The 15,008-nt window shown below is 34.8% G+C and overlaps 1 protein-coding gene across 1 annotated transcript in view; it reads left to right on the top strand.

The window, feature by feature from the left end:
- Positions 1 to 15,008, top strand: part of Cfap47 (cilia and flagella associated protein 47) — a 262,175-nt gene that overhangs the window by 194,166 nt on the left and 53,001 nt on the right. Inside the window, exons 51-54 of the mRNA XM_085838136.1 lie at positions 2,819 to 2,947; positions 5,106 to 5,203; positions 7,061 to 7,236; positions 8,757 to 8,864. Coding sequence (XP_085694262.1) covers positions 2,819 to 2,947; positions 5,106 to 5,203; positions 7,061 to 7,236; positions 8,757 to 8,864 — 511 coding nt within the window. The remainder of the gene's footprint in view (positions 1 to 2,818; positions 2,948 to 5,105; positions 5,204 to 7,060; positions 7,237 to 8,756; positions 8,865 to 15,008) is intronic.

Below are 15,008 nucleotides of genomic sequence, written 5' to 3' on the forward strand. Positions count from 1 at the left end.
AAAAAGCCTAATATGTTCTCAAATGCAATTAAAATACCAAAGATTGTATGTATCTTATCTAATTTGAAATGTAAAAAAGACTTAGAATCTTTTACCTGCCATTCTTTAGTTGCTGGAAGTGGCACTTCATCCATTCTTGTAGAAATGAATGTGTAATTATGCATATCCTTTAAATAATACACACTAGATCATGACATATAAAGTTGTAAAAGGTTGCTTTCACTTGAAAGTATCATGAACATAGTCTCAAAGAAATTGTAATGGATTTCACTGATTTTGACTCAGTGAGGGCATCCAAAATTTGCATTCATTTTCATATGTGTAAGTAGCAATAAAAGGAAATCTAGTCCTCTTTCTTTTTTTTTCATTTATTTTTTTAACTAGGTACTTTCTTCATTTACATTTTAAATGCTATTCCAAAAGTCCCCCAGACCCTCCTCACCAAGTCCCCTACCTACCCACTCCCACTTCTTGGCCCTGGCATTCCCCAGTACTGAGGCATATAAAGTTTGCAAGACCAAGAGGCCTCTCTTCCCAATGATGGCCAACTAAGCCATCTTCTGATACATATGCAGCTACAGACACGAGCTCCGGGGGTACTGGTTAGTTCATATTGTTGTTCCACTTATAGGGTTGCAGACCCCTTTAGCTCCTTGGGTACTTTCTCTAGCTTCCCCATTGGGGGCCCTGTGTTCCATCCAATAGCTGACTGTGAGGTATCCACTTCTGTGTTTGCAAGTCCCTGGCATAGCCTCTCAAGAGACACCTATATCAGGGTGCTTTCAGCAAAATCTTGCTGGTGTATGCAATGGTGTCAGTGTTTGGAGGCTGATTATGGGATGGATCTCCGGGTATGGCAGTCTCCAGATTGTCCATCCTTTCATCTTAGCTCCAAATTTTGTCTCTGTAACTCCTTCCATGGGTGTTTTGTTCCCAATTCTAAGAAAGGGCAAAGTGTCCACACTTTGGTCTTCGTTCTTCTGGAGTTTCATGTGTTTTGCAAATTGTATCTTGTATCTTGGGTATTTGTTAAAAATGTTATAATGGTTTTATAAATAATTGTTTTGCCCATTGTGCTCCATTGCCTATAGGGTTGAGCTATAAGTTTGAAACTTTTTTACAGAATCACAAATAAAAACAACTTGTGGTGCTACAAAACTATACCCTAGAACTGGAGTGTCAGTTTTTGCTCTTTGGAATCACATAAGAGATAGGAGCTCTTACTCAGTAGAGTAAAGATTCTTAGCAAAGATTGTTTTCAAAGGTAGTAAGAATTGCAAATTTTAAAGTTATTTAAAGTTTTATTTTGTAACATCTTAATTAGACTTAGATATGTGCTAATTCACATGTAATTTTGATTCTAACTCTGTTTCCTGTCTCTATGATGTTGTTTAAAAGAATTAAGCATTATAACATTTTTTCCATTCTATAGTTTTGCCTAGGTCAGTGTTAAGCAAGCCATGAGTCACTTCTCATACTTTGCACCATGCCTTCTATCTATATTGTAGCACATATACAAATATGTATAAATGTCTTTGAGTGCATATGTATGAGCATAAAACATGTAAATTCATATATATATATATATATATATATATATATATCCATTATAATGATAGGTTCTGAGTTGGAATACTTACGTGGAGAGTTAAAATCTAGATTAATAATTTAAATTACTGTGGAAGAAATAACCTATCTGAGATAATTATTAAATTCAATTAATATATTGTGGCGATCTCAAGGATTATGGTGGATCATGTCGTCTAATTTCTTATTTTAAAAGCCAAATATTTTTATGGACATAATATGAAAAACAGTTCTAGATATGCAAGGGCAAATAAGAATAATATTTCCATGTCTTCATGATATTATTAGGCATGAAAAGATCATTTATAAACATTAAGAAATGCAGTAAATTGGTGGCACTTGTTTTAATAATAGCACATATAATCATTCAAATAAAGAATGAACTAACAGTGGAAGGGGAGAAAGGCTGATGATTATGAATTTCCCAGCTCTTCCCACATCTTGATCTTCTGTCTTTCACAGTGGAAGAAACAATGAATGTTCTACTGATGATAGAAAAATGTTGCATGTAACAGATATTGAAAACCCATCAAAAACATAATATCTGCTTACAGGAATCCATGAACTACTCCTCTGCTTTAATAGTATAGCATCAAGCCCAGAAAAAAAAAGTTTTCCATTTCTAAGATTGTGCTGTAAGACTCAGAGTTAAAAAATATTTACCAATTTATCATTTTGATATAGTAAACATATACATGATGACTTGTATATTTTAAATATAATTATTTTATCCCCAGTTTTTAATATTACTACTGATTTTGAATGAATCCAATTTAATATAGAAAAATTAAAATGGATGTTTTTGACAGTAACAATTTTTATGACAAAGTATGAAATATTATTATATATGTTAAATGTTCATAAAACTTAGAATAGATTAAATTTAGAATACTATGCTACTTACAATAATAAGTAGAAATGTTATATATCTGAGGAAGAAAATAGGTAAGTGCAATCATTTAGGATCACTAATTTACTGAAAGCTATTTCATGCTGATTACTAGCCAATTTTTCTTATTACAGGAAATCTTTTGAAAAACAAGTACTAAGAATTTGATATCGTATCCTATAATGTCCACGAAATTTTTCTATAGCCAACTCATCTTTAACTCTAGTACTACCATTTGGAATTTATGTTTGGTATGTTAGTTGTAGTAACTCTGATGCTTGAGACTAGGCATTTGAGAAACTCCTCACTGGTTAGTTTACATCCTGTACCTGCATTTTGCAGGCGCAATTACGTTTTTCGTTAAGACCAGAGATGAGGAAGAGTCTCAGGAAGACACTGGTACAGAGAAAGACTTCTATTCTCAGGAAACGCCATCAGATCATTCTACCATTATTTTTGAGGAATACTCAGGTAAACTTATGCTAATGTATTTAGTTATTACACTGTATATCATTCTGATCATCAATTTTAAATTAGCTATGCACTTTAAATGCATAATCGCTATCTCAATCTGTGTTGCCCATGCTTATTTCAATTTTAATTTTTTATTCGATATTTTCTTTATATACATTTCAAATGCTATCCCGAAAGTTCCCTATGCTCTCCCCCCACCCTGCTCCCCTACGCACCCACTCCCACTTTTTGGCCCTGGCATTCCCCTGTACTGGGGCATATAAAATTTGCAATACCAAGGGACCTCTCTTCCCAGTGATGGCCAACTAGGCCATCTTCTGCTACATATGCAGCCTGAGATACAAGCTCTGGGTGTACTGGTTAGTTCATATTGTTGTTCCACCTATAGGGTTGCAGACCCCTTCAGTTCCTTGGGTGCTTTCTCTCGCTCCTCCATTGGGGGCCCTGTGTTCCATCTTAAAGATGACTGTGAGCATCACCTTCTGTATTTGCCAGGCACTGGCATAGCCTCATATGAGACAGCTATAGCAGGGTCCCTTCAACAAAATCTTTCTGGCATATGCAATAGTGTCTGGGTTTGGTGGCTGATTATGGGATGGATCCCTGGGTAGGGTAGTCTCTGGATAGTCCATCCTTTCGTCTTGGCTCCAAACTTTGTCTCTGTAACTCCTTTCATGGGTATTTTGTTCCCTATTCTAAGGAGGAATGAAGTATCCACCCATTGGTCTTCCCTCTTCTGCTGCCATAAAATAACAAGATTGTCATATCTCACCATGAAGGCTGTCTGTCTTTGTATTAGTTCTAAGCTTTACAATTTTTCTGCTATTAAATGAGGAATATATACTATATTTCGTATAAGGTATTAGTGAATATATTGCCAATAGTATATGTTTTTCTTATTTAAAATAGGATATGAGTCTTTCTTATATCAAACTAAGTTAATTATATTGTATTTTTCCTATAAAGCTTAAATATTGTAATATATATATATATATATATATATATATATATATATATATATATATATTAAAAGAGAAATGTGATAGTAGAGAATTGGAATACTCAGAGTGTACAACCTGGAAAATGAGTTGTGTGAATATCAGAGTCATAAAAGGGTATTGGGGAGACAAGGGTCCAAAGATGCAAAATTCCTAAGGAAATGTGCATAGAGGCATACCAAGAAAATATTTTTTCTTCTTTTCTTTATTCTTCTCTCATACAATATATACTGACTGCATGATTAAATAGATTTGTATTGCAGTTCTTCAAAACAAAAGTAGAAAGTATAGGTGTCCTCTTTTAATTTCTATCTCTCATCTCTCTCTTTCTCTTTTTCCATATGTATGCATGTGCACAGCCACCCACGCATATACACACATATCACCCACCACAACCCCACACACCCACATGTAACTGGTACAATTACACGTTGTGTAAAAAGCAGATATAAGATACAAATTTGGAGAAATATGGTTCATTCTCCTCTTTTGTCTCTCTCCCTCTCTGTCTGTCTCTGTCTCTTTCTGTCTTGCTCTCTCTGTGTGCATATGTAAGTACGTGTATGAAAAATAAGAGCCTGCCTAAGTGTGGTAGCACATGAATTTAACCCCCAGTACTTGGGGAACAGAAGTAGTCAGATCTTATTTGAAGCCAACCTGATCTACATAGAAAGTTCTAGGCCAGCCAAAATAAATAAATAAGTAGATAGATGGATAGGTAACTTTTCTGGACTTACTCTATTTCCTCCACCCACTAACTTATACTTCTAAATGTGTCTTAGATCCATTCATTTTTATATATTTTATGATAGCTAGTGCAAGGAAAAACAAAGAAAATAGAAAAGGAACGAGAATTTGAAAATGTGTTTATGAATATCTAGGCCAGCCAAAATAAATAAATAAGTAGATAGATGGATAGGTAACTTTTCTGGACTTACTCTATTTCCTCCACCCACTAACTTATACTTCTAAATGTGTCTTAGATCCATTCATTTTTATATATTTTATGATAGCTAGTGCAAGGAAAAACAAAGAAAATAGAAAAGGAACGAGAATTTGAAAATGTGTTTATGAATATCAAAAATTCTGAGCCCCATATTAAGAAGTACATGTTTGATGTTGGTTCATTAGTTTTATTTTGTTTTGTTTTGTTTCAGAGGAAAAGGTTAAAGCTCTAAAACTCTGGTATCATCTTGAAATCCGTAGTTCTCCTGGACCTCCTGTAGATATAATTGAACTTCATTGTATTGCCCTGGTAAGAGCCCAGTAAATGTTCATAAACTGTCATTTGGCACATATAACAGTTATACACTAAGGTTGTATCCTTCAAACACATATTTCAAATTAATATACTGATATTAGTCTATCAATATAGTCTTTAAATGCTTTGGAAAAATAGCTTTCAAACATTTTTCAAATTGTTTCAAAAAACATGGCAAGCCAGAGCTTGCATATTTAATGTGTAGTTCTTAAAATGTGAAGAGGTCAAATACTCTATCTTCTTTTAATTTTATTACAGTTGTATGTGATTTTATGTGTGTGTCTACTACAGAATTGAGAAGAGAACTTGCAAAGTGTCACTTTTCTTTTTCTATATGGGTCTTGGCAATTGAGCCCAGGTATTGTTGGGCTTGGTAACAAGCACTTTGGCTTTCTTGCTGGCCCAGAATGATTTTTAAGAAATAAAATGGATTTGGTGATAGTATATGGGATGGATCCCTGGTGGGTCAGTCTCTGGATGGTCATTTCTTCAGTTTCTGCTCCACACTTGTAACACCTTCCTTTGGTGTTCTGTTCTCCCCTTCTAAGAAGGTTCGAAGTAGCCACATTTTGATCTTCCTTCTTGAGTTTCATTTGCTTTCTGACAGGAGCCTGATATAGCTGTCTCCTGAGAGGCTCTGCCAGTGCCTGACAAATACAGAAGTAAATGCTCACAGTCATCCATTGGACTGAGCATAGTGTCCCCAAGGAAGGAGTTAGAGAAAGGACTGAAGGAGCTGAAGGGGTTTGCAGCCCCATAGGAAGAACAACAATATGAACTAACCTGTACCCCCAGAGCTTCCTTGGACTAAATCACCAATCAAAAAAACAAATGAAAAGAAAATTCATGACTATAGCTGCATATGTAGCAGCGGGTGACCTAGTTGGTCATCAGTGGGAGGAGAGGCCCTTGGTCCTGTGAAGGCTATATGCCCCATTGTGGGGGAATGCTGGGATGCCCCAGTGTGGGGGAATGTCAGGGCCAGGAAGGGGGAGTGGGTGAGTTGGGGAACATGGGGATCAGGGAGAGGATAGGGGATTTTTGGTGGGGAAACCAGGAAAGGGGATAACATTTGAAATGTAAATAAAGAAAATATCTAATAAAAAACAGAAATAAAATGGAATCAAAAATAATAATAAAACAGTACCAGAAAACATAAGATAGATTAAGAAACTAGTGTTTGTTGTTTAGTTTGTTTCTTCTTGATTTAGTTGGGTTTCTTTGTTTTTACGTCTTCAACTAACACTGTTTGTGAGACCTATCTGACTAGTAGATGAGATTAAATGAGCAAGCTCAAGTGCTTTCCTTCCATTTTTCCATATTTTTTCTCTCCAGCTCTAGGTAGAATTGGTAGACCACTGTGTAGTTTATTGTAGTTGATCATGTTTGTGTCCTTGACATACAACTGTCCTGTATTTTTTTTTATTTGACTCCTGGAAACCTCTTTAAATGCTAAGTTCTATAGTAGTCTTATAAACTTCATCAGGTTGCTTAGAAAAGCAGTAAAATGTGGCATCATTCCATTGCTGAATTATTTCTATAATAAATAATGGGAACTAGACCTCATGGTAATAATGCTACTGGTAAAAAACTTACCTTAATTATGTTAGGTCTCTCTATAATGCTTGCCATTAAAGCTCCTTTATATCTGGTATTGTTTTTGCAAGATTAATTGGGGATAACATGTATGAGATTAAGATTTAATAAAGATATATTTAGTATTGTATCTGGAAAGGAAAAACACAAATGGCATTAAATAATACTGTTTTTTTTTCTGTTTGCTTTCTTAGAGAAATGATTATCTTGACTACAAAGTTGATCATATCATTTTTTTTCCTTTCAAAATCCTAGGAGACAACATGCATTGAAATTCCTATCTCTAATTCAAAAAATCAACCTGTTTATTTAGATGTGGAATTAACATGTTCTGCCCTTAATGGACCAGTAGAAATGACATTGGCTCCATTGGAAAGTGTGAACTATATTGTATGGTATTCTCCAGCAACCACAGGCTATAAAGAAGAAAGGTGTGTTTTGGGCTTGGATTGTAATTTGTTGTTGAGCCTTTGACGGTAGAGCTTTAAAATCATTGCTTTACATACCTTCTTACTCTTCTCTGATAAGAACTAATTAACAATTATTTTTGTTTGCTTCAGTGCAAAATTACTACTCCCTGAAATATGAAATTAAAACATTCCAGCATTTCCTATTTTGCTTTTTATTACTCAAATATTCCTTAGTCCAACAACTGAGCTGAGACTAGTTCAGGAGAACTAGGGTTTTAACTTTCACTTTTCTTGATAAAAATTCAACTCTCCTTTTGAATAATTAGCTATAAATCATTTGCTTGCAAGGCACAAAGTTATATTTTAAATATTATCTTCTACCGAAAACATATATATGCACACACATATACACACTTGTAAATATTAGAAGTATGTGAGTATGTTGTCTCATAGAATGATAACTGTGGAAATCATTGCTTCTCACAAAATAAAGAAATAACTACTTATAATTTTAATTAAGGGATACTAAAATGATACATATTTTAAACCTTAACAAATAAAATCTATAATTCCACTAACATGGTAAGTTGCAATTGTAATCAGGAGACAGAGGAATGTTTGAGTAAGAGGCAAGCACATACTACATAGAGAGTTCTAGGCCAGCTTGAACTAAAATGAGGCCCTATCACAAAGAAAATTAAAAAGAAGTACCAGAGGAAGATGAACAGAGTAATTAAAAAAAGAAGAGGAGAGGAGAATGTTATTTAAAAATCTTGTAATACATCACCATTAGAAATGTTGGCTTCTTTCATTTTTCTAATGTGACCCTAGGCTTTACAAGTACCAATTAAAACTTCATTTTTCTTTATTTGTATGTATTAGAAGGCATACTATTGGCTTCTTATCATTACTTGCTTATTCTAGTATTAATTTGGTATGTATTTTATATTCATAAAATTCTTATAGCAAAAATAAGGCTGATTGACTCATTGATTTTATAAAAAATGAAATTCAAATTCAAAAAGTTAAGTGATTTGATCAAAGTTATATAAATACAATATAATAAAGCTGAGATGTCAACCCAGTGATACATTTATAATTCCACAAACACCATCTTCTGAAAGGGGAGTACATGTTGGTTATAAAGTATTCTTTAAAACCACATATTCATAATGTCCTTCAAAAAATGAGTGCATGCGTTTAGTTCAACAGAGTATATTTGATTTAACTACAACTATAAACACGGAGTTTTTAAACACTGACATTTAAAGCACTTCTGTAAATCAAATTCCATTCTTTCAGTAAATATTTATTAAATCTATATTAATAACAGTAATCCATTTCATTAATGTAGTAATCTTCCTGCCAAAAATTAAAAAAAATTGCAAATGCATTTCCTGGTAAGACTAGATTATATAATACAATAGTGATTAAGTGCTCTATTTGAAATCAGATATTTCTGCCACTTTATATTTTGATCTTCCACATGTATTATACAAACTAAAACAACTAACAAGATTTCCAAAATTTCTCCAAAACAGCATTATTTTTCAACCTGAAATGGGTGAAGAATTCTGGTATTTACTTAAATTAACAACTGAACTTCCAAAACCAAAGGAAATACCAGAAATGCAGTGTGATCTTGGAAAGTAAGTTCTGTTTAGTAATTTTGTTGTTAAAAAGGAGAAAATCACTGTTGTAAAGCATTTAACCCTTTATAATACAAAATAAACACATTTCTAATGTAAAATTATCAAAAGAAATAGATTGGGGTGTGGTTAAGAGTTCACAGCAGTGCCCTTACCTGGCATTAATGGGAGGGGAGTCTTTCGGTCCTGTGAAGGCTTGATGGCCCAGCATAGAGTAATGCCAGGGTGAGGAGGCAGGAGTGGGTAGATGGGTGGATGGGAGAACACCCTCATAGAAGCAGGGGGAGGTAGGGAAAGGTTAGGGGGTTTTCAGGATGGTACAATCAGGAAAGGGGATAACATTTGAAATGTAAATAAAATAAAATATATATATTTTAAGAGTACCCTACAAAACATACTTTCAAAGGAGGGAAAGGGACTAAGCAGTACAGAGCAAGCTCCCATATTAAGACCCACAAAATAAAATGGAAAAGGAAGTAAAGTAGAAGAAAGCTGGACCAGATAAACTATAGTCAGTAGAATCTAACAGGGAGTAAGTCTGAACCATACTTTGCCCATTCCCAGACGAGACTGGAGGAAACAGAACATGTCCTTGTCCACAAATGATTTCAGCTGTGGAACAAGCTGGGTTCAGGGTAAAAGAGAGGTCTGGTTGAAGTTTTGTTTCCTCAAAACAGAGGGTATGCCGTACGCAACTGTGGAAATTTAGGCCACTAAGCTAACACTATGTTCCCTTGACATACCACATTCACACCCAGTCAAGATCCTATGCTGTATCTGACACCCACTTTGTTTCTGGTAAACAAGAATATACAGCCGATAATTAACTTTAAGAATATATGTTCTAATAAATACCTTTTACTTAATATCCATTTCTCAGCACACAAAAAGTATGTTAAATCCTTCTTATGTGTTGACCGAAAGCACAGCTACAGATAATTCACTACGAAATTGATTAGAGTAATCACTGGTAGATCCAAGATAGGAAAAGGGAAATTCTAAATGCAAAGGTGACAGCATGTAAAAGGCTACACTCCCTATTCTTGTAAAAATATATCTAGAGCTTAATTCTCACAGTTTTCTATGCCTTATAAAGCTAGGGAAGTGAGTTCTTGCTTATTTGCTCATATTTTTATAGTCTGGCTGTATCCCATTATATTTATAATTAAAAAAGAATATTGTATAATTAGGGTATATTGTTATATTTTCATATATTGTGACTAATTATAATACTCATTCTCTGAAATTTATTCTTTCTTTGTGAATGTGTATATGTATACATCTATATATGTACATATTTGTATGTATACATCTATATATGTACTTATATTTAGTGTATATATTTATTTGGGTATGCTTGTTTGTGTGTGGAGACCAGAACTCAGCCTTCAGTATCTTTCTCTGTCATTCTCAACCTTCTGTTTTGAAATAATAACTCTACCTAAACATGGAACTCCCTGATTCACCTGGGTTGACCATTAAGTGAGCTTGAAGCATCCTCCTGTGTGTTCTTGCCAAGGAATAGTATAAAAGAAACAACACACAGTGCTTAATCAGCTGTGTTCATTGATAGTGAAGAACCAAACTCAGGTATTCATGCTTGTAAGACCATCATTTTACTGACTGAGTCATCTCCTAAGACCCTATTTGTGACCTCTTTATCATGATAACATGTATAAACCTTTCTTGTTGATGTTTTGGAATATACAGTGGAAAATTGCTAATCAGGCTTGGGCTTTGGAACAATCAATGTAGTCTCTACTAACATTTTTATTTGAGGTATAAAATTTCCAGCTTCCTCTATCATCTGTAGACTTAATGTGTCTGTCAGATCAAAATGTCAAACAGCTGAATATCTTCAACAAGGGATGAACAGCAATCATAAAGAAGTGAGAATATAAGGTCTGAGAAAAAGATGGTTAAAAAATGTATTTTAGGAATGACATGCTAGCACTTTCTACTTTAACATATAATCTATAAAGTCATTCTCAACTTCTAAACATATCTCATATTTTAAAATGTTACTATATATGGGCTAGAAAAATAGCTCAGTGTATAAAGGCTCTTGCTATAAAGACTGAAAATCTGATTTTATTCCCTAAGACCCACATGATTGTAAAGAGCACTAATTCCTGTTAGTTGTCCCCGAACCTCAACATACATGCTGTATGCATACATGTAAACAAAAAGTTTAATGTAATAAGAACATAAATGTTAATATATGAAATTATATATAACATTTATTATAAATATGATTTATATGAAATATTTTGCCTCTGCATTGCAGCCATTGTTTTTTATACTGTAGTAGACATTTTTCTTTTTGTTTTGTTTTATTTTGTTTTGTTTTGTTTGAAACAGGGTTCCTCTGGATAGCCCTGGCTGTCCTGGAACTCACTCTATAGACCAGGCTGGCTTCAAACTCAGAAATTCTCCTGCCTTTGCCTCCCAAGTGCAGGGATTAAAGACATGCGCCACCACTGCCCGGCCAGACATTTTTCCTTTTAAAACTTTCTTATTATTGTATGAGCTTGTGGATGTACAACTTTTATGTGTGAAAGCATAGAATTCATTCTATGATCCATGAATGGAGATCAGAAGACAACTTTGGAAGGCTGATTCTATCTGCCTTAGTGTGGAGTGTATATGCATACCCATATGCATAAACACACACACACACACACACACACACACACATGCACACACACACATACATGTAAACACTTGAAGGAGAATCATGAACATATATACTCATGCTGTGTGCAATAATATATTTTATTTCCTACTCATTTCTCTATCTTAACCTTTCATTTTCATTTCCAAGTTTAGTTTTCTGATTGTTTTAATTTTGGAAAAAAAAAAGTCCTCGTAACATAAAATTAACCATTTTAAAGTATACAGAGCAGTATCACTTCATAATGCTGTGCAACTACAGATCCACCACCTTCCACACCATTTTTGCTATCCTAAAGGAAAAAATTCCATTAGCCTGTTACTGTAATTTGATCTTTCCGCCTTTACTTGGCAAAAGCAAGTTTGATTTCATTCTCTACTTTACATACTGCATAAAGTGAAATTATACAAATTGTAGCTTTGGTGTCTGACTTCCATGTACAAATATAATATTAACTGCTACTTTCTATAACAGTCAGACAGTTCTCTAAGGAACCATCCACATGAGTAATAGGTCCATAAATAGACTTTTCCCTTATTCCTTTCCCCGCCAAACAAAAGCTCACAGTAATTTGCATTTCTTCTCCCTATTATTACTCATGCAAACCCTTCATTTTACCCTATTGCTAGTACTTGAGCCTTCCTTGTTTCACAGCTGGATTATAATAACATAATAATCACAACTAGTTACTGTGCTTCCTCTTCCTAATCTTTGCAAGTTATTTTCCACCCAGTTTCTATGATGAAAACATCATACTTAAGCACAAGTCAACACTCCAAGTTACTTGATTCTTTCAAAGGATAATCAGGTGCCTTAGCATGATACGAGAGGCCATTTCTATTCAGTCTTCTGACCTGTTGTTCAGTATCATTGCAGTCACTATTAGTAGTATCATACCTTATTCTACTGGCGTGAATAGACTTTTTATACAATGAGCTTCCATTAGTACTGATTTGAAACTATAGGTCTTCACATGTTATTTACTAAGAATAGTGAATACAAACCTTAGATTTTATTTCTATTTCAAAACTATGAGTCTTTCATTATAAATATATGTAAATCCACTTTGCAAAAATAGATTTTTTCTGCTATTTATGTTTGAAAATAAACATATATAAATTGTTCCTTCTAATTGCTATCTATACATATATATGTTTATTTTTTATATTTATATATGTATACACATACATATATACATTCAGTTTCATTGAAGATTTTGTGTCAAGAATTTTATAGAAATTCTATAAAAGACAAATACAAATCTAAATAGCAAGAGTATTTTTTTATATTTTTATTAGGTATTTTCCTCAAGTACATATTAATCAGAATAAGGTTGCATTGAAAATGCTGGTTCTAATTCCTTAAATTTGAATATCCAAATGTTTATCAACATTAACTTTTAAATACCTACAGCAATGTTCTAATTTGCTATCAAAATAAATTGCTTCTGGTAGTGGACTTTTATGGCTTGATCATCTTAAAAAGTATGACAAAGGCACACATTCATTAAAAACCAATGTGAGCCGGGCGTGGTGGCGCACGCCTTTAGTCCCAGCACTCGGGAGGCAGAGGCAGGTGGATTTCTGAGTTCGAGGCCAGCCTGGTCTACAAAGTGAGTGCCAGGACAGCCAGGGCTACACAGAGAAACCCTGTCTCGAAAAAAAAAAAAACAAACAAACAAACAAAAAAAAAAAACAAAAAACAAAAAACAAAAAAAAAAAACAATGTGAACATCAGAAACATCTGAAAAGTTGTCTTTCTATACTCAAACATAGTTAGAGTTGGTGCCACACCATAGGAACTAAATAACCCGATACAGCCTAAGCTGTAAATGCTGATCATATTTGAAGTAAATATTATAGAACAGAAGTCACATTGGATTAAAAGACCATGTTTTCCTATCTGACTTCAGTTTATCAAAGCTACATATTTTCCAAATTGCATTCAATATCAAATTCTGAGTTTCGTGTGTGTGTGTGTGTGTGTGTGTGTGTGTGTGTGTGTGTATCACTAGATATGTGTGTCTGTGTTCCATAACATTGTTAGGATCATTTGATTAATTTATTTTTTAATTGGATATTTTCTTTATTTACATTTCAAATGTTATCCTCTTTCCTAGTTTCCCCTCCGAAAATCCCCTATCATCTCTTGCCCTCCCCCTGCTCCCCAGCCCACCCACTCCCACTTCCTGGCCCACGAATTTCCCTATACTGGGGCATAGACCCTGCACAGGACCAAGGGCCTCTCCTCCCATTGATGACCAACTAGGCCATCCTCTGCTACATATGTAGCTAGAGCCATGAGTCTCTCCGTGTGTTTGCTTTGATTGGCGTTTTAGTCCCAGGGAGCTCTGGGGTTACTGATTAGTTCATATTGTTGTTCCTCCTAGGGGGCTGCAAACCCCTTCAGCTCCTTGGGTACTTTCTCTAGCTCCTTCATTGGGGACCCTATGCTTCATCCAATGGACTACTGTGAGCATTCACTTCTGTATTTGTCAGGTACAGGCAGAGCCTCTCAGGAGACAGCTATATATCAGTCTCCTGTCAGCAAGCTCTTGTTGGCATCTGCAATACTGTCTGGGTTTGGTGGTTGTATATGGGATGGATTTGCAGGTGGAGCAGTTTCAGAATTGTCATGCCTTCAGTCTCTGCTCTGAACTTTGTCTCTGAAACTCCTTCCATGGGTGTTTTTCCCTCTTCTGAGAAGAATTGAAGTGTCCACACTTTGGTCTTCCTCCTCCTTGAGTTTCATATGTTTTGCAAATTGTATCTTGGGTATTCTGAGCTTCTGGGCTAATATTCACTTATCAGTGAGTGTATATCATGTGTGTTCTTTTGTGATTGGGTTATCTCACTTGGGATGATATCCTCCAGATCCATCCATTTTTCTAAGAATTTCATGAATTCCTTGTTTTTAATAGCTGAGTAGTACTCCATTGTGTAAATGTACCACATTTTCTGTATTCACTCCTCTGTTGAAGGGCATCTGGGTTGTTTCCAGCTTCTGGCTTTTATATATAAGGCTGCTATGAACATAGTGGAGCATGTGTCCTTATTACAAGTTGGAGCATCTTCTGCGTATATGCCCAGGAGGGGTATTGTGGGATCCTCCAGTAGTACTATGTCCAATTTTCTGAGGAACCACCACACTGATTTCTAGAGTGGTTATAGCAGCTTGCAATCACACCAGCAATGGAGTAGTGTTCCTCTTCCTCCACATCCTCACCAGCATCTGCTGTCACCTGAATTTGTGATCTTAGCCATTCTGACTGCTATGAGGTGGACTCTCAGGGTTGTTTTGATTTGCATTTTCCTGATGATTAAGGATATTGAACATTTTTCTTAGGTGTTTCTCAGCCATTCAGTATTCCTCAGTTGAAAATTCTTGGTTTATCTCTGATTAATTTCTATAGATGACAGATGAGTAGCATTTTATAATTCCCTCATTGTGGAACATTATTTTTAATTTGT

The sequence above is a fragment of the Mus caroli genome, unplaced genomic scaffold, assembly GCF_978045245.1.
Source record: "Mus caroli unplaced genomic scaffold, Mus_caroli_1 scaffold_5, whole genome shotgun sequence".
NCBI classification, from domain to species: Eukaryota; Metazoa; Chordata; class Mammalia; order Rodentia; family Muridae; genus Mus; species Mus caroli.